Below are 17,792 nucleotides of genomic sequence, written 5' to 3'. Positions count from 1 at the left end.
GTGAGCAGAGCGCAAAAGCCACTTGATCAATTGTTCTCGGGTGTGAGCCGTGCGTCGAGATCTTGAAAATAAAAACCCAGTCCGGGACCCGTGCCGCTTACGCCAAGGTCTCATTGAGGTGAATAGGAGCGTCTGGCGATTGGTCACAGTTACTCGTCTAACGTAGCAGGCCAGTAACGCCCGTTAACTCCATAACGATGACCGTTTGTGTCCAGTGACGATGCTCATCTATCCTGCTGTCATCTAATGTTATCTATTGGAAGCGTAGCCTGTGTTTATAACCCAGAGTCCTCCTCGCTCTCCTGTCGCGCTCAACCCAGATTTAGTTACCATCACTTCTCCTAACATCCATTCATCCCATGTACCATCAAAACCATTTTTTAAATCTTGTTCGTTGTTGGAAGGCCCGACTTGATTTGTAACCCAGTCCCTCTCTTGGATCCGGTCTCTGCCTACAGAGAACCTGCTCCAGAACAGTGTGGACGACAGCTGGACAGACAGCAACCTGAACCGCGTGTCTGTCATCCAGTTCCAGGAGGAGACCACCAAGCAGGAGGCGGAGGATGACGAGGCGGCCGCGGAGCGCAGGGTAAGACAAGTCAAAATACAGCTGTATTTTTCACATGCTTACCTATTGGGCCCTTCCCAACAATGCAGAGAGACAAATTATGACACTAGTAGTACATGATGCACAATGAGTAACGAGAGAATTAATACACTGTTTCTAAATCCATTTTGTCGGTTATTTTGCCACTTTATTTGGATAGTTATGAAATGAGAGGGGGATACAGGCAGGTGGGAGAAACCGTGGGGAATGGTAGACGTGTGGGTTGAACCCCGGTCGCTGATAACGAGCTTTGTTCACGTGACTCCTGCACTGCGCGAGCCAACACCTTCTAAAGTGAAGCACTCGATGGCTGGCTCTCAACTTCGCTTCCTTGTCCATTCCTTTCCCACTGTGACCTCTGATCTGACAGGGCGTCAGGTGAAAGTAACATGACGGAGAGGGCGTCCAGTCAGACAATCAGTCGTTGTTTCAGCAGCGTCACAAGTCGGTCCTACTTTGTCCTTGGGCCTTGATTTACTGTTTGCCTGAGGACTGTCTGTAATTGGTGGTCTGTCGACGGACTGTCAGTCTGGGGAGTTTACTGGTGCGTGTGTGCAGGGTCTCCAGCGGCGGGCGACACCACACCACAGTGAGCTGAAGGTGATGAAGAAAGGGATTGAGGAGAGGAGGAACGAGGCCTACACTTCCAGAGCGGATGGAGAGACGGAGTCCCCTGGTGCTGAGGTACAACACATCACCGACACGCCACAGGACATCCTACATGGCACCGTACTTGAGATCCACGAGCACAAATATAAATAAAAGTCTGCGTCCTAAATGTCACCCTATTGACCATTTTATAGTGCACTTCTTTTGGCCAGGGTCCATTTGGGACACGCACGTACACAAAGTAAAGCATGTCCCAAGTAATACGTGGGTTCTTTCTGGGTCATTGTGTAACGTTCTGACAGCATCGGAGTGTTACCTGTTGGTCACCAATCCAGGATTCTGTTTTTCCCATTCCGCCCGTGTGATTGGTGGTTGCAGGAGAAGCGGCTGAGCGATCTGTCCAATCAGAGCCACAACTCTGCGGCGTCCAACAGCACGGCCTCGGCTAACTCCCACGAAGAGAGGCGGGGCCTGATGACCACAGACCTGGTGGGTGGGCGTGGCCCCCAGGAGGTGGAGGTGCTAGATGAGATGGAGGTGGAGTACGTAGAGGTGAGTTTCACTACTATGACAGCCAGGAAAAACTATGTACCCTGGTTTATACACTTTCTCCTGGTCAGGTCAATTAATGAGAGATGTCCTCGTCTTGAATACAATCCCTTCCCTCCTCCTCTTTCTTTCTCCCTTCACTCACACCATCCCCTCTCCCACCAGCCCACGGTGCACTTTGCAGAGGAGCCCATGTACCGGGGTGGGGACGAGAATGGTGACGACGATGAGGAGGGCGAGGATGGGGTCCCACACAGCTACGAAGAGGAACAACAGAGGCCCCAGTTCCCTACGGAGAAGCAGCGTCTGATCAGGAAAGACACGCCGCACTACAAGAAGCACTTCAAGATCACCAAGCTGCCAAAACCGGAGGCGGTGGCCGCGTTACTGCAGGGCTTCAGCCCCGACGCTCACCTGGCTCAACACCCAGCCTCGCACCACACTGCCCCCGAGGAGGAGGAGGAGGAGGAGGAGGAGGATGAGGAGGAGGAAGGGGAGGAGTGTATGGTAACTCCACAGCGCCACAACAGGATAGAAGAGTCAGAGCTGGAGGATAGGAGTCTGCTTCATGCCAACTCCTCCCTGCAGCCGGTCAAGGTAACCTGGGCTCGTGGTGGGCTGGGGTGGGGGGGGGGGGGTAGAGAACACATGTTTACAATATGAACATAGTCTATAATGACTAGTTGTACAAAACTGAAACGCACATACTATCATATCATGCAGCTATCGTGTTCAGGGCTTCATGTTTTTTTCTGATAACTTGACTAGAGTAACAGCGGTCAGCTGGTCACGCGACACTCCACGCCCTAACCATGTATCCCAATTTCAAATTAGCCAGGACAACCACGGGACTAGTTTTTCCTTTTGCGTTTTGCCCCGTGAAGCTGACAGTTGAATGAAGCTCTTGCACCTTGTCTCTTCACGCTGACGTGTTACTGGCCTGCAGCTTGCCTCTATGCACCCCCCTAGACACGCAAGTGCATAGAAGCTCCCCGTCGATCTGTCACCATGCAACCTGCATTCGGTCTGGACTGCTGGCGCTGGATCGGATATAGGAGATGACATTGCATGCCGTGTTGCTGTGCATAGGAAAAACAAACCAATGGATACGGGGATGTTTGCCGGGGATGTTTGCCGGGGATGTTTGCCGGGAGCTGTCTTATGGCTTTTGCACTAGTGCTTTTACGTTGCTCTCTCTGTCCCACACAAGCAGGTTCTGTTCTTACGTTCACAGACAGTAACTTGGTAAAAGACACAACTAACGAGTGGACTTTCTCATTAACAGCATTTGATAAACGTTTGTAAATGTCGTCAGACACCGACGGTTTTTACGAACGGACAACCAGCTCGCACCAAATCAGGCGGCAGTTGTTTAAACGCTTCGGACATGGACACGTTTCACTCCTTTAGTCAACGGCTACCAAATGTCTCCTTAATCCCTGGTCAAAAGTAGTACACAATACCACTATAGGGAATAGGGTGCCATTTTGGACAAACGCATATTATTTTATCCACACACTACCCGGACTGCTCCAGAGTGGAGCTCCCTCTTGTGGCTCCTCTGAGCATCTCAAGGACTACTTATCAATAATACCCATCAAATCTGCTTAGTAAAAAGTGAAGAGGATGAATCCCCAACCCCGTCAGCTGTGCACTAGACTCCTATGCTGGCCTCCTGCTGGCCTCCTGCTGGCCTCCTTCACCATGCCTCTGTCTGCCCACCTCAGTACTATGCTTCTCTCCGTATCATTTGCTGTCTGCTGTTGTGTTTTTAATTGGTTAATGAACTTTCCCTTACCTGCTTTCCTACATTTGTGTGTTAGTGAGAGTGTGTGGATGTGGCCCTTGAAGTGTATGACTCGGCAAGACGACTATTGTATTCAAATGGATTATTAATCGTAATCACCACTAGCGCTGCTAACTAATGTACATTGAATGATGGAGGCGTGTATGTCTGTGTGTGGTGCCTGATTGTCTACCGACCATCCAGAATTTCTCTTGGCCGAGGTGGAAATGTTGAGACCCAGACAAACCGCTTTTTGCTAAATGTACACCTACAGCATGGATCAATCCCTCACCATTTTGCTGCAGATTGGACGTTGAAGGGAAACACACCAATGGCTTTTCACAATTTATTTTGTGTGAGGCTGTCACCTTTTTTAGCCCTGCAAACACAATCACTTGGAGTACATGCAAAGCCTTTTGTTTGACGTGTTTGGATATAATGATCTGATTCCTGTTTTTGTTTTTTTAATAGTACTTGTCAATCATGTTTGTAATCAATCTGAAAAACGACTGCTGCACAGTAGAAGTGTATAAATGAAATGACTTTAAAGGGGAACAGGGTTTCCTGTGGTGTCTGTCTATAGGCTGGAGGGAACTTTGAGCTGGGAGCCACTGCTTTCTTTCCCCCGCTTCTCTTTCTGAACACAAGCTGCCCTCCCCGTGTGGCCTGTAACTCACCTCATCCTGGGTCTCGAGTTTCCACCCCTGCCTGCTTCCGCTTCTGGTGGCTGGGGAGTGAGTGATGTGTGTGACCGATGTTGCCACTGTTCAAATGACCTCAACTGGCGATGAAATTGGCCATATCAAATGTAGTCCCTAGTTCAACCACTACAAGATAGTGGATATGACCTTTTTGGGTTTATCCCTGTGGCTGAGTGTGTGTTTGTGTGTGTTACTGTTCTTTGACGTGTTTGTATGCGTGTGTGTGTGCGTTGTTCTGTTTTTGATTTATCCGATTTTGTTTTGGTTGGAGTATGCTTGTGTGCATATTTAGTTATTTTGGCCTCACTAATCCGCATGCCTCTCGCTGGTTCCTGTCCTAACAGGGGGTGTCATTTGATCAAGTCAATAATCTGCTGATTGAGCCTGCTCGAATTGAGGAGGAAGAGGTCTGTACTTACTCTCTCTCACTCCATCCATCCACTCCTCCCCCTCTCTCTCTCATTCCCCCACTCACTCACCCATTCACCCACCCGCTGGCTCTCAGAGGGGAACTGAAAAACAGCCCACAAAAATCCATGATTAATCCAAGCCAATCGCCAGGGAAATGCTCACCACAACTCTCCATTGGACCACCAGCGTGATAGAACTCGAAGCGGACTAACAGAACTTGAAGGGGACCAAAATGGACAGGGTTTTAGGATTCAAATGATATCTGTAACTATAAGGTTATACGAATGTGGGCAGATTCTCTCTGGGGCAAATCTGTGGTTACCATTCTATGACGTCCTTACCCCATTGTCGGGTTCTACCACGCTGTGGCTCGCCCCCCCCCTCCCTCTTCTTCTTCTCCTCTTCTTCATCCCCCTGTTCAGGCTGAGAGGCCCTGGAGTGAATGGGCTGCTTGTGCTGCTGTCTGTGATGGAGGAGGTCTGTCTTCTTTCAGGTTTTAGTTTCTCACCAGGCACTAGCAGGGATCTGGCCCTCACAGATGGAACTTCTAACCAGGACAAGTGTGTCTTCTAATAGATATCTAAAATAGTTGCCTACCTTTTTGTGAGTACATGTGCATCGTGAAATAACAGTTGAATGGTATGCCAAAACCAGCCGTTTCCACGGGTACCACACCGTCCACCTATCAACGTATGACAAAGAAACACTCCGGGGCTACGTCTCAAATGGCACCCTAGTCCCTATATCGTGCACACTATGTAGGGAATGGGATGCCATTTGGGACTCCGCCTGGCTCTGTACGGTGATTTCAGTCCAGAGTGTAAGCGCTTTGCTCAATGATCTGCTCTGATGAATAGCTCAAGAACCACCGAGCAGCTTATCAGTTCTGTTCAGAACTTAACATTCAATAGAGACACCAAGGATGTGTGAAGCACCTGACACAGTAAATACGATGGTATTTGGTTGTTTGGGATGGATATTTTTATTTCTGTATTAAATATATTAATCTTCATTTTGAAATGATAGGATGTTGCCATTTGAGTGTTAGCATTACAGGTAACTGCCAAAATGAAGGAAACGTCGACATCCTGGGTGCATTTCCATTCAGGATTTAACCCCGTGTTTTACCCAAAAGGCTCAGACTTTTCTATTTCCGTCTATGCGGGCTGGCACCCGTGTCTCTGGGCCATGACTCCAGCAGACCTGCTCTCACTTGGGGTCAAAGCCCAACTGGTTCTTTTCAGCTGATATTTACGGAACAATGGCTGAATGTGAACTTTAACACCGTCTCACAAAGCAACTGTCTTGATTATGCCGAGGTTCTTGATTCTGCTCTTCACAAGTCCTCACTGTCTGCCCTAGCTATGGAAACAACTGTTTCCCCAGTATAACGTAAGTGTATACGCTAGTGTAACATTGTTAGTCAAAGTAGGGCGTTGGGCCACCACGAGCCAGAACAGCTTCAATGCACCTTGGCATAGATTCTGGAACTCTATTGGAGGGAGGCAACACCATTCTTCCACGAGAAATTCCATCATTTTGGTGATTTTGTTGGTGGTATGTACCTCCGTAATGGCATAAAATTATTTTTGATCATCCATTTGGTTAAAATTACCTTCAAAGATGTAACCGTGTTCATAATGGAGTGATTGTGTGGCTCTGATTTATGGAGGAATCCTTGGTGAGTGACTGCACTTCTGGTGAGGATGCCTGTGGATTGGTTGGCATGTGCGTCATGTGCCCGTGTTTGCATTTTGCGACGGTGACAACGAGTTTGTGAGAGAACGGAGCCTTGTCGTCGTTGACGACCCAACGGAATCACCCTCCGCTACCTCCCCCACCCCCCACCAACGCAGCACTTTCACTCAACTCTTTCTTTCCTCTCTCGCTCCCACTTATCTTTCACCCCACCCCCCCACTCTGCATGGCTTGCGCAGACAGCATTCACACACCCAGTTCAGACCCATACATGTTATGATTCGTAGTGTCTCGTGTGTAACCCCCCCCCCCTCCCCGTTGTGACTGTTCCATGACATAGTATTGTGTTACATACAGCCCCCTCCTCAAATACACACCTCCGTGCTAGTGTCTGAAACTGTTTTTATGTCCAGAGGAATATGTTTGTCCTGTTGTCACTGTGTGTCTTTGGGCTAATGTCAATGCATTGTGATATGATGGGTAATTAGTTTTGTACTACTTGTTTTAATGATACTGCTTTCTTCCTGTTTCAACGGCAAAATGGAAGCCTTTTGATAAGTCAATGTAGCTACTCTGCAATGTGAGATGCAAGGCAACACGCTCTTGTTTATTCCCCCTCATTCAACATACACTTGAGTTGAGTTTAGCCCCGAGACCAGAGTAGCCCCTGTCTTGTCTTGTCTGTGTCAATGCCGCAGTCCTCCCTCTTGTCCCAGCCTATCTATCTGACGATAGGGCTGTTGTATGGGGGCGTCTCCACTCATTGCGCTGACCCCCTCTCCTCCATTTCCAGCACAACCTGACCATTCTACGGCAAACTGGGGGTCTGGGCATCAGCATAGCCGGAGGAAAGGGATCCACACCCTATAAGGGGGATGATGAGGTGAGGGCCGAGGACAGCTGTGAACACTCCTAAATGTACAGATGGGCTGCGTTCCATATTCCCCATTTACTGCTCTACAGGGCCCCGGTTCAAAAGTAGTGCACTACATGGGGAACATTGTACTATTTGGGACGCTTTCCTATTCCGCGGACCTATTGGGCCTTGTGACTGTGTACGAGAGTCTGTCTGTCTGTCCCTCCAGGGCATCTTCATCTCCAGGGTGTCTGAGGATGGACCTGCAGCCCGGGCTGGGGTCAAAGTGGGAGACAAACTTCTCGAGGTAAAGTCTGCATGCACGATAAGATGTTGCATTCATGGTCTACATGAACAGGCCTTTTGACTGTAGAGAGAGCCATGTGAACCATGGTCTCCGCTCCCTCCCTCTCAGGTGAACGGCGTGGCCCTCCAGGGTGCCGAGCACCACACGGCGGTGGAAGCCCTGCGCAGCTCGGGCACCGCCGTCTCCATGAGCGTCATCCGGGAGCACATGGTGGAGCCGGAGAACGCCATCACCACCACGCCGCTGAGGCCCGAGGACGACTACTTCCCCCGGGAGAGACGGGCCAGCGGGCTGCCCTTCTGCATGGAGGCCAGCTCCCCCGCAGGCCCCCGACACAGGCGGTCTACCTGCCTGGTCCGCAACGACAAGGGCCTGGGCTTCAGCATCGCCGGGGGCAAGGGTTCCACAGCCTACCGCACGGGGGACTTGGTGAGAGAGACACGCGTCCTTAGTGTACAGCAGACACAGAGTCACACACGTACCTGCTGAATGTACAGCAGACACAGTGAGACATGCCGTAGAGTTTCCATATCTAGGTCGTGTGGTGGAGGAATATTGGGCATTGTTTCATCCCTGATGAATATTTAATCCCTTCGTGGTGAAACACCGTGTGTGGTGTGTGTGTGTGGTGTCAGGTTGTCCCACATCACAAGCCAACGGCACCCTCTAACTGCAGTAGCTACAGCATTAGAGGGAGAAGTCTAGTCAGGAGTGGTACGTTTCCTACCTATTTCTGTTTAATGCCCCGTCATAGCCTTCAACCCCTCCAAGGTTTCCATCATTCTGACAGCCACTTTTCCACTCCAGACGTTTTACAGCCATCGCCAAGGAGACATGTATAAATAGCGAGCCTTGACACATGATAGGTCCTGTGTAACTGGGATGTGGTTATTTTTTGGGGGGCCACCGCATTGGCTACATGTCCTGTGCGTTACGGCTCTCAAACAGACCCCCACAGCCCAGGGAGACGCCACGGACAGGAACTGAGACGCACGTTCACCGCTGGAGTCTGTAAGTTATGTTGTGCCTTTTCTGGAAGGGATCAAGATGGTCTCTGTTGAGGCGGGCTAGGAGTAGGCCTGCACTTTGTCTGCACGTGTACATGTTTATTATCTAATTATAGTCACTTCACCCCCACCTACATGTACAAATGACCTCAACTAGCCTGTACCCCCGCACACTGACTCAGTGCCCCCTGTTATATAGCCTCGTTATTCTTATTGTGTTACTTTTTATTATTACTTTAGCCTACTTGGTAAATATTTTTCTTAACTCTTCTTGAACTGCGCTGTTTGGTTAAGGGCTTGTAGGTAAGCATTTGGCGGTTAACTCTACCCTTGTTGTGTTCGGCGCATGTGACAAAGTTTGACTTGCTCGTTTGTGAGTCCAACGAGGAGTTTGGTCATCCTTGCAGCTCGTGGAACTCTCTTCTTCAGGCAAAGGGACTGGAGGTCTCCGTGTCACCGCGAGGTCGGCGACTCTGTTGTCCATGAGGTGTTACTGGTCTGCAGCCTTAGCCACCTCTGAACTTTGTTTTACTGCAGTAGAATATCATTATTACCATTTTTGTTGAGTGCGACCTCTCAATATTTTGTATACCTTTTCAGCTAAATATTGGATTTGTTTGCGTAGTTGTTGGTAGTGGAGTGTAATAAAAAGGCATGATGGTGTTCTTGTGCTCACAACCACCACAGAAATACTTCTGAACAAGCCCAAGCCAACTATTGAGAGCAGCATTAGACTAGTGACCGTGAATATAAGCGTGCAAGGCTATATTTTGTCCTGGCTGTGTGAAGTAGTCGTTACGGGACATCCCCTGCTGACCCTGTGGTAACCGCCATCCCAGAATAGACTTGACTGGCAGTGATGGAGCTAGCAGGGCATTGTTGCGCCAGTCTCACCCCCTACCCTCTCTGGGTGACCAGGTACACAGCTAGCAGGGCATTGTTGCGCCAGTCTCACCCCCTACCCTCCCTGGGTGACCAGGTACACAGCTAGCAGGGCATTGTTGCGCCAGTCTCACCCCCTACCCTCCCTGGGTGACCAGGTACACAGCTAGCAGGGCATTGTTGCGCCAGTCTCACCCCCTACCCTCTCTGGGTGACCAGGTACACAGCTAGCAGGGCATTGTTGCGCCAGTCTCACCCCCTACCCTCCCTGGGTGACCAGGTACACAGCTAGCAGGGCATTGTTGCGCCAGTCTCACCCCCTACCCTCTCTGGGTGACCAGGTACACAGCTAGCAGGGCATTGTTGCGCCAGTCTCACCCCCTACCCTCCCTGGGTGACCAGGTACACAGCTAGCAGGGCATTGTTGCGCCAGTCTCACCCCCTACCCTCTCTGGGTGACCAGGTACACAGCTAGCAGGGCATTGTTGCGCCAGTCTCACCCCCTACCCTCCCTGGGTGACCAGGTACACAGCTACCAGACACGTCACTGTAGGTTAAACCGAAGGGCGTCGCATTATGATCGGTCTCCTGTCTCCTGTCCGTCTCTTCAGGGGATCTACATCTCCCGAATCGCAGAGGGAGGGGCGGCCCACCGAGACAGCACGCTCCGCGTCGGGGACAGGGTCATCACGGTGAGTACTGCTCCACTCCTCTGTTTTTAGCCCCACGGAGCCGTCCCAAATGGAATCCTATTCCCTGTGTCGTGCACTATTTTTGACCAGGGAATAGAGCCATTTGGGACCTCACCAATGCTTTTCTCTCTCCTCTCTCTCTCACCCCCATCCTCCTGTCTTCATTTAAATTCTTTGGTTTTTCATGCCAATGTTTCAGTTGAACTGTTAACATACACATTTTGGTCATTTAGCAAGCACTGTTTTCCAGAGTGACTTACTGCATAGTGAGTGCATTCAACTATGTTGAAATGAAGGCTGCCTGTTCTTTTTGAAACTGGGACGGATGGTTTTGATCAGCTACTGCCGTAGTATAAGACAACTCTTTCCCACCCCTGTTCTTCCATTTAGTTCACTTTTAGTGAAGGGATCATGCAACACTTACTGCAGCAAAGTATTCCGCTTCACACTGTTATGATCCCCGAGTCTAGTCCTGTCTTAAGATGAATTGGACTAACTTGGGTTCGGTCCGTGTCAACTTCCTGCAAAACACCACCAAGCAAGCACACACACGTTTGACAACCAAGCGCGCACACACCGGTTGCTCCTTCCAAAACAAACACCACTACAATGACAACTAACGCTCATCCCACTTGAGAGAGTTGGGCCTCTGCTTGTCCTGTGCCGCTGCTGCCAGCCCATCTAGGCTGTGTCCCAAATAGCGCTCTATTCCCTGTGGGCTCTGGTCAAAAGCAGTGCGCTACATAGGGAATAGGGAACCATTTGGGACGCAGCGGCTGGACTAACGTGACCTAAGCTGATATGTATGTGATTGACAGCTGAAGCCAAGGTTCCTGCTGCATGCTGCTTCACTGCGTGCCTCTTTTCTTTGGCATCGTAGTGGTGTTCTCATTCTGTAGCACGGTCTTGCCAGAGTTGCATGTACCCTCATGCCCATACAAATGACCATGGTCCATTGGCTGCAAAGAGAGGGCCTTGATATGATTTTGTGCAGGCTCCCCCAGCTTTTCTATAGTTTTTTTTCCTGAACCAATCTCGATTCATTCAATCTCAACATTTGTTAACCTCAGTCACGTTTGTGTGCGGTGTGGTGGCCTCGTCTCCTATGGCTACTCCTGTCTCGTTCTCTGAATCATAACCGTTCCGCTTTCTCTCTCCCAAATCCTATTCTCCCTCCTCCTATTTGAGGGGGGGGGTCATAAAATGGCTCCATGAATGATTCTGTTTCTACCTACTCTCTGCTTCTCTTGTACTCTTTCTTTCTCTCCCCCCTCTCCATTTCTCGCGCTCTCGCCACCCCTCCTTCTCTCTCTCTGCATGGCCACTAATGCACAATGCGTCTCCTTGCCTGTTGGGTGTGGTGGTGGGGGGGGGGGGGAACCTCTGGGACGTGGTAACCGCATGTATTGCCATAGCGGCAGCCACAGTAAGCATATCAGCCAATGGTAAGAGCCGGTACTGTATGGTCAGCGCTGGCTTCTGTTTGTCACTTGGACCAATCAGCCACTTTTTCTTCAATCACTCAGGACCTCGTTTATGTAAGTTTACAGACTGCAATCCATCCTCAAATTCCCCCTGCAAAGTAATAGGATAGTTGACTATTTCTGCAGCTTAAGACCAGGTCTAGGAGCAGTACTGAGATGGAGCTGTATCACTCGGCCCTGTAGAGAAGTATTAACGACGCTGCGTGGCGTTGCTGACTCAATCAGCCCATTTGGCAGTCATCATATGATGTTGCCCTCTGTGTTTTTCAGTGAGCGAGGCAACTGGATAGTATGGACATAAGTCTGGTTGGCCAAAGACTTAAATATAGTATATTGCGTTGACAGGACTTTTAGGACTACTTTTTGAGACTTTTTGAGATTTGGAATATTGGCGAAAGGGTTTCTCCTACTGTAGCTCCCAGGAGAAGCTCCTCTCTGCTAGCTTGCCCTCTGCTCCTCCCTCTCTCTCCTCTGCTCCTCCCTCTCTCTCCTCTCTCCTCTGCTCCTCCCTCTCTCTCCGAACTGCCTCCCTTCTGCTGTATGGGTGTTGGCTCCTGGTGTCTTCAGTTCTCACCCACACACATGCACTCAAACACTCAGGTTTGCTTTGGTACGGAACATCTCAATGTACTATATTGAGCGATGATTGAGACAGTTATTTTAGTGATGATTTGCAGCTTTATGGCAACGTGATGTTCGTCTACTCCGTAATGACTTGAGTCTGAACACATGGCTGTCCGCCCTCACCGAGCCTCCAGACCTGAGTGTCACACACTGTGGTTGGTCAGTCAGCCTACTGATTCCCGCCCTCATTGGTTGTGCCGTTGGATTCAGATCAATGGTGTAGACATGACAGAGGCCAGGCATGACCAGGCAGTAGCGCTGCTTACCGGCACCTCCCCCACCATCGCCCTCCTGGTGGAGCGCGACCAGGCCGAGCCGGGCACCGCAGGGGGCTCCCCGGGCCTGTCCCGCGCCCGTGCCCACTCCCCCCCGCCCCCAGAGCCCTCCGACTCGCCCGATCAGGAGGAGGGCAACGACGACTCGCCCCACGGGACCCACCTGAGCCGGCCGCTGCAGGACGAGTACCCCATCGAGGTGAGACTGAGGGAGAGAGGGAAGATGGTACAGTGTGGTGAGGGTGGTGGTTAGTTACCACGAAGGACCTTAAGATTTATTCCAGTTTTAATGCCTTCTCATTTGGCCTTTATCTCAACTGCTCTCCAGCTCCAGAGACGATGGCGCACGGTACGAAGACTTAGTCCTAACCTAAGTTAAATACTGTATGCTAGGATGTTTTAGTGGGGCCCAGTGAAATGCTGTATTATTCACTGAGTGAATAATACCAAGAAGTGGAGTCTGTTCCATTGACTAAGAGCTTAGGCCTGTGTCTTGTCTCATTTACAAGTAGATATGGTAGTTCCATAGATGGTTTGTGGTCTTGTCAAATAGGGGGGTCTCTGGGTAAGGTATTGAGTTGAAATGTGTATTTGGTATTTGTCGTCTGTGATGTTTTGCTCCAGATACTGTGTTTCTGGTGCCTCTGTCCTAGTCAGTCCCTGAAATAAAACTTTAGACAACACTGTTTACGTTAGTCGCTTCACTTCCTCTCCTGACAGGAAGTGATGTTGGTGAAGGCGGGCGGCCCTCTAGGACTGAGCATCGTGGGAGGCAGCGACCATGCCAGTCATCCGTTCGGCGTCAGCGAGCCTGGTGTCTTCATCTCGAAGGTGGCTCGCTCTTCTCTCATATATATTTTCCCTGCTCCCATGTTTCCTGGTTTGTGTATCTCACCCTCTGTCTGCCTGTGCTAGGTGATCCCACATGGCTTGGCGTGTCAGAGTGGGCTGCGGGTCGGGGACAGGATACTGGAGGTGAACACCATCGACCTGCGCCACGCCACCCACCAGGAGGCTGTTAAAGCCCTGCTCTCCAACAAACAGGAGATCCGCATGCTGGTGCGCAGGGACCCCTCACCGCCGGGGATGCAGGTGACGTCTCGTAAACACACATGTACACGGAAATAGGCCTACGCACGCACACACACACACACACACACACACACACACAGGCCTATGCGCACACACACACACACACACACACACACACAGTCCCATATACTGATCTATGTGTCCCTATACAGGAGATAGTGATCCAGAAGCAGACTGGAGAGAAGCTGGGCATCAGCATACGTGGCGGTGCCAAAGGCCACGCTGGCAACCCTTTCGACGCCACCGATGAGGGCATCTTCATATCCAAGGTACCTTTAGGCATTACGTCTGGTCTTTCTCACCGGGTCAACCACTACCCCAATATAGATGGGTTTTCCCATTAGTGGTATTGCCTTATCCCCCCCCCCCTGCATTGCCCGCTGTAGGTGAGCTCCAGTGGTGCAGCGGCCAGAGACGGCCGTCTGCTGGTGGGCATGCGGATCCTGGAGGTGAGCAACCACAGCCTGCTGGGCATGACCCACACGGAGGCCGTGCGCGTGCTCCGCGCCGTGGGAGACACCCTGTTCATGCTGGTGTGTGACGGCTTCGACCCAGGCAACGCTGCCGCCATAGAGGTAAGGGAAACTGACCTCCATTCCGGGTTGTTAATGACCCTTAGTTGCAGAGTCGGATTCAAAATGGATGCTGTGATAATTGTGCGTCTTCACAGGCGTCGCCGGGCATCATTGCCAACCCGTTTGCGGCGGGCATCGTGCGTAAGAACAGCATGGAGAGCATCTCCTCTATAGACCGAGACCTGAGTCCCGAGGAGATGGACATCCTACAGAAGGTGAGAATAATATGACGCAGAAAGCAGGTGTGAGGTTCTGCTCTCAGGCTACAATGGATGGTGGTCGGTGCACAAGCCATGACCAGATAAAACCAAGGAGGCAGAGATGCAAAAATATACTACATTTAATCCACGCTCCAAAGAATAACACAAGGTGCTAGTGCAAAGTGATTAACAAAATAAGGAGCGTATGTTTCCTCAAACGCATAACAGAATGGATGCTCGTTAATAGGAAACAGTTTGACCTAAAAATCTATTTCCTAGGAGGTGGAGATGGCGCGAGAGACGTCCCAGTGGGAGAGAGAAGAGGTGGTGAGTGAGACTACGTAGCCAAGTCCTCCCTCGCATGCTTTTTCTGCTACTGTGGCAAATAAACTGAGCACTTTTCTAATGTGTGTGGGTTCTATCCTTTCTCTCCTTTTATCTTCTTTCTTACCCCCACCCCCTTTCTCCTACCCCCACAATGTGTCTGGGTCGTCCGTACACCATCTCCACTCATCCCACCTCCACTTCATTTCTCCATGCTTGTCTTTTTGCCTATTTCACTTTCCATCCCACCTTCACTCATTTCACCCTCATTCTCTATAATTACACGTGTGTGTGTGTGTGGCTGGGTGTCCTCCTCCTCTCCACCTCCCCCTTTTCTCGATGAAGGAGCGCATGCGCTTGGAGCGTGAGGAGGCTACTCGCCTGCTAGAAGAGGAGACCGAGGTGAGACTGATATCCCCTGGGCCTCCGAGTCCTCAGCTCAACCAACCATCTCCCCTACCAGAGAGGGGACATCTCCAGTCCGGAAGAATTTACTATAATATTTGGATTGGAATGTTCTGGAAACTTGTGCTTCAATACATATTTATGTAATAACGAATTAGCTTTGGTCAGTTACTGAGTGACACATGAGAGTAGTGTGACAGGAAGTGTTGGTCGTCCGTCCGTCCGCCCCCCCCCCCCCCAGTAGGTCTGACACTCAACCTTCTGTTCCCTCAGAACCTGGGCACTGGACCTCTGAATCTGGACTACCGGACGCTGGCTGCACTGCCCACCACCGCTCTGCAGAAGGTCAACAGGGTAAGTTGAAGTTAACAATTTAAGGATTTTACTTGAAAGGTAACGCAACCCCCATTTTGTTGATTACGGTGAAATGATGAGGTAACTCTTATATAGCCTGTGATTCCTGACTAAGGCTGTGAAATGTCTGGGTTGAAATGCCTGGACTTGTTTGCTGACTATCTTGGAAATGGCCCCATTGCGACCAGAATAGACCTCCCTGTGGAATCTGCCCTGTTTATCTTCCCAGGAAACTCTGTGACCAGAGGCCAAGCAGGTGCCTCTGGAGGCCAGGGGGAGAATGTTGAAACTGCCCCCCCCCCCTCCATGTTCACAACTTTGACTCCTGCGTTTCTCGCCAACGTCTTGGGCATCCTGTCTAGCGTACGCCAGGCCCAAAGAATCAACAGCGTCTACAATGCAACCTAACCATTCCGTTGAATTCTGTGACGTGATGATGAGGAACTGCATCCCAAAACGGGATCCATTTGTATTGTTAATGGAGACGATTACTGTTGCACTGCAGGTTGTGCTAATGGTGCGTCCACCTTGGCATAAAGACATCGCCTAAAGAAGAAGAAAAAGCCAGAGGCGAATAGAAGAGCGAGTACACGAAGAAAAACTAAAGGCTGCACAGGAATGTACATCATCTGCTGGGATGGAGGGAAATGATGCTGCCAAAATGGTTGGTAGCTGGTACAGTAAAAAGCACTGGAGTCTCTGGGTTGATTTGGGGGAGGGGGACAGCTGCCCCCAACACCACCCAGACTCTGCTCGGGGTTATTTTAAACCTGGCTGAGATTGGAGTCGGAGGGGTGCGGGCAAAAGAGGGAGGGAGAGTGTCCCAATGTGTGTTCTCGGTCATTCAGTCAGTGTCCCTGGAAGAGTTTGGTCTGAGTGAAGCTACGACTCCCCTGGTCCCTCCAGCCCACAGTGAGTATAGGGACAGTGCCAGACAGACTGCGGGTCGACTGTGCTCTACTTTGTGTCTTTCTCTCTTTGTCATCTCTTGTGCGTTTCCTTCCTTCGTCTATTCCTTCGTACATTGAGAGGCTCTCTGGACCGTCTTTGTGTCAGTTCTGTGTTCCAGCTCCATGTGTGAACGGCAGCCATTTTGCTAACGATGTAAATGACTTAAGGATTTATGAGCTGACAAGGTGCTGACTTTGGCCGTCTCAGGCCGGTCACTGTTTTAGAGTCTGCATAGATAAATGAATAGGCAAGGCTATAGTTTGACAAAATTGCTCTTTTTTTCCCCCTTGCTTAGTTTATAGTAGGGATGTGGTTATTGTATTTCGAGCTATTTGAGTTAGATGTTTATTTTCTCTTTATGCCATAGTGGTTAGACTCCTTTAAGCTATTTTACTAAGCCATGGGGCTTTTCTGCAAAGGCTAAATATATATACATATGTGTGTGTGTATATGTATGTGTATATATATATATACATATACTCCTGCAGCTGTTCTTGCATGGCTATGCATTACATTTGGAATGAGGACCACTGGGTTCAATGACCAGAAGATTATTAGTGCTTCTTGGCATTAGAATTATGCGGTAAACAGGATTGTCTCGTAATTAACCTTACTTGGCTCCAGCCTTTCCCAGGGCGGCTGGGTAACGTCAGTTGGCATGTTGGTCGTCTCCCCCCCCCCCCCCCCCCCCAGCTGTCTTCTACTGTCTTCCAAGCCTGTGCCAAAAGGGTACGTGTTCACATTCCACCCCAGCGGGTGACCCCACTGACCTCCACTACTATAGGCAGCATTTTTACCGGCATGTCCGCCAAGACAATGTGTCACAATTCAAGACTGCATGTATTCTTAGTGACGCCATTTGGATTGTCACGACAAGTCAAGGCCATTGTCGTGGAATGCACGTGACCATCTCGTTCTGAAGTGACTAAGCCTCGTCCCACTTTAAACCATGGCATATTTTGCACATTACATTTTGAGTTGATCGAAACCTGTGTTGCCTGTGGAACACACTCTGTGACGCCACGTTCTGGTTAAAGAAGATTTGTTTAATCCAAGGACCTTAATCCACAGTTGTGTGCGGTATTGTATCTAGTTACGCATGAAGCCCGGCATCGTGGTTTGCTTCTGTAATGAGCTCTCCGTTGTCCTGTATGTGGAGTGTATTGAGGCCTGATTCGTAATGTAAGGAGTACACTGGAGCCTATGTGTATTCTGTCCAACTGTACTGATGGCGTTTTGGTTTATTGAAGACGGTGGCAGGGAAGGCTGCTCCAGTGTTAATGTGAGCGTAACTACAAGGCTAGATAACCCTTTATCTTCTGGTATAACGGGAATCAAGAAACTCCTCTCCTTCTCCCCAGATGAAATGAACTGTCACATGGGCTGTGCTCCTCCCTTATACA

The 17,792-nt window shown here is 50.1% G+C and overlaps 1 protein-coding gene across 50 annotated transcripts in view; it reads left to right on the top strand.

The window, feature by feature from the left end:
* scrib (scribble planar cell polarity protein) overlaps positions 1 to 17,792 on the top strand; it is a 105,646-nt gene that overhangs the window by 72,954 nt on the left and 14,900 nt on the right. For 20 of the 50 annotated variants that reach the window (XM_090199748.1, XM_090199741.1, XM_090199733.1 and 17 more), the window contains exons 12-29: positions 459 to 589; positions 1,166 to 1,291; positions 1,595 to 1,768; positions 1,931 to 2,362; positions 4,597 to 4,659; positions 7,155 to 7,244; positions 7,447 to 7,524; positions 7,633 to 7,953; positions 10,025 to 10,105; positions 12,424 to 12,687; positions 13,209 to 13,319; positions 13,404 to 13,580; positions 13,733 to 13,849; positions 13,967 to 14,155; positions 14,251 to 14,370; positions 14,635 to 14,682; positions 15,025 to 15,081; positions 15,358 to 15,438. In XM_090199748.1, coding sequence (XP_090055874.1) covers positions 459 to 589; positions 1,166 to 1,291; positions 1,595 to 1,768; positions 1,931 to 2,362; positions 4,597 to 4,659; positions 7,155 to 7,244; positions 7,447 to 7,524; positions 7,633 to 7,953; positions 10,025 to 10,105; positions 12,424 to 12,687; positions 13,209 to 13,319; positions 13,404 to 13,580; positions 13,733 to 13,849; positions 13,967 to 14,155; positions 14,251 to 14,370; positions 14,635 to 14,682; positions 15,025 to 15,081; positions 15,358 to 15,438 — 2,660 coding nt within the window. The remainder of the gene's footprint in view (positions 1 to 458; positions 590 to 1,165; positions 1,292 to 1,594; positions 1,769 to 1,930; positions 2,363 to 4,596; positions 4,660 to 7,154; positions 7,245 to 7,446; positions 7,525 to 7,632; positions 7,954 to 10,024; positions 10,106 to 12,423; positions 12,688 to 13,208; positions 13,320 to 13,403; positions 13,581 to 13,732; positions 13,850 to 13,966; positions 14,156 to 14,250; positions 14,371 to 14,634; positions 14,683 to 15,024; positions 15,082 to 15,357; positions 15,439 to 17,792) is intronic. The other 30 variants (XM_090199751.1, XM_090199754.1, XM_090199746.1 and 27 more) reach the window with 3 other exon arrangements.

Source organism: Oncorhynchus mykiss, chromosome 15 (genome assembly GCF_057628025.1).
Source record: "Oncorhynchus mykiss isolate SJ-2025 chromosome 15, ASM5762802v1, whole genome shotgun sequence".
Classification (NCBI taxonomy): Eukaryota; Metazoa; Chordata; class Actinopteri; order Salmoniformes; family Salmonidae; genus Oncorhynchus; species Oncorhynchus mykiss.
This window is presented reverse-complemented; position numbering and strand designations above follow the sequence as displayed.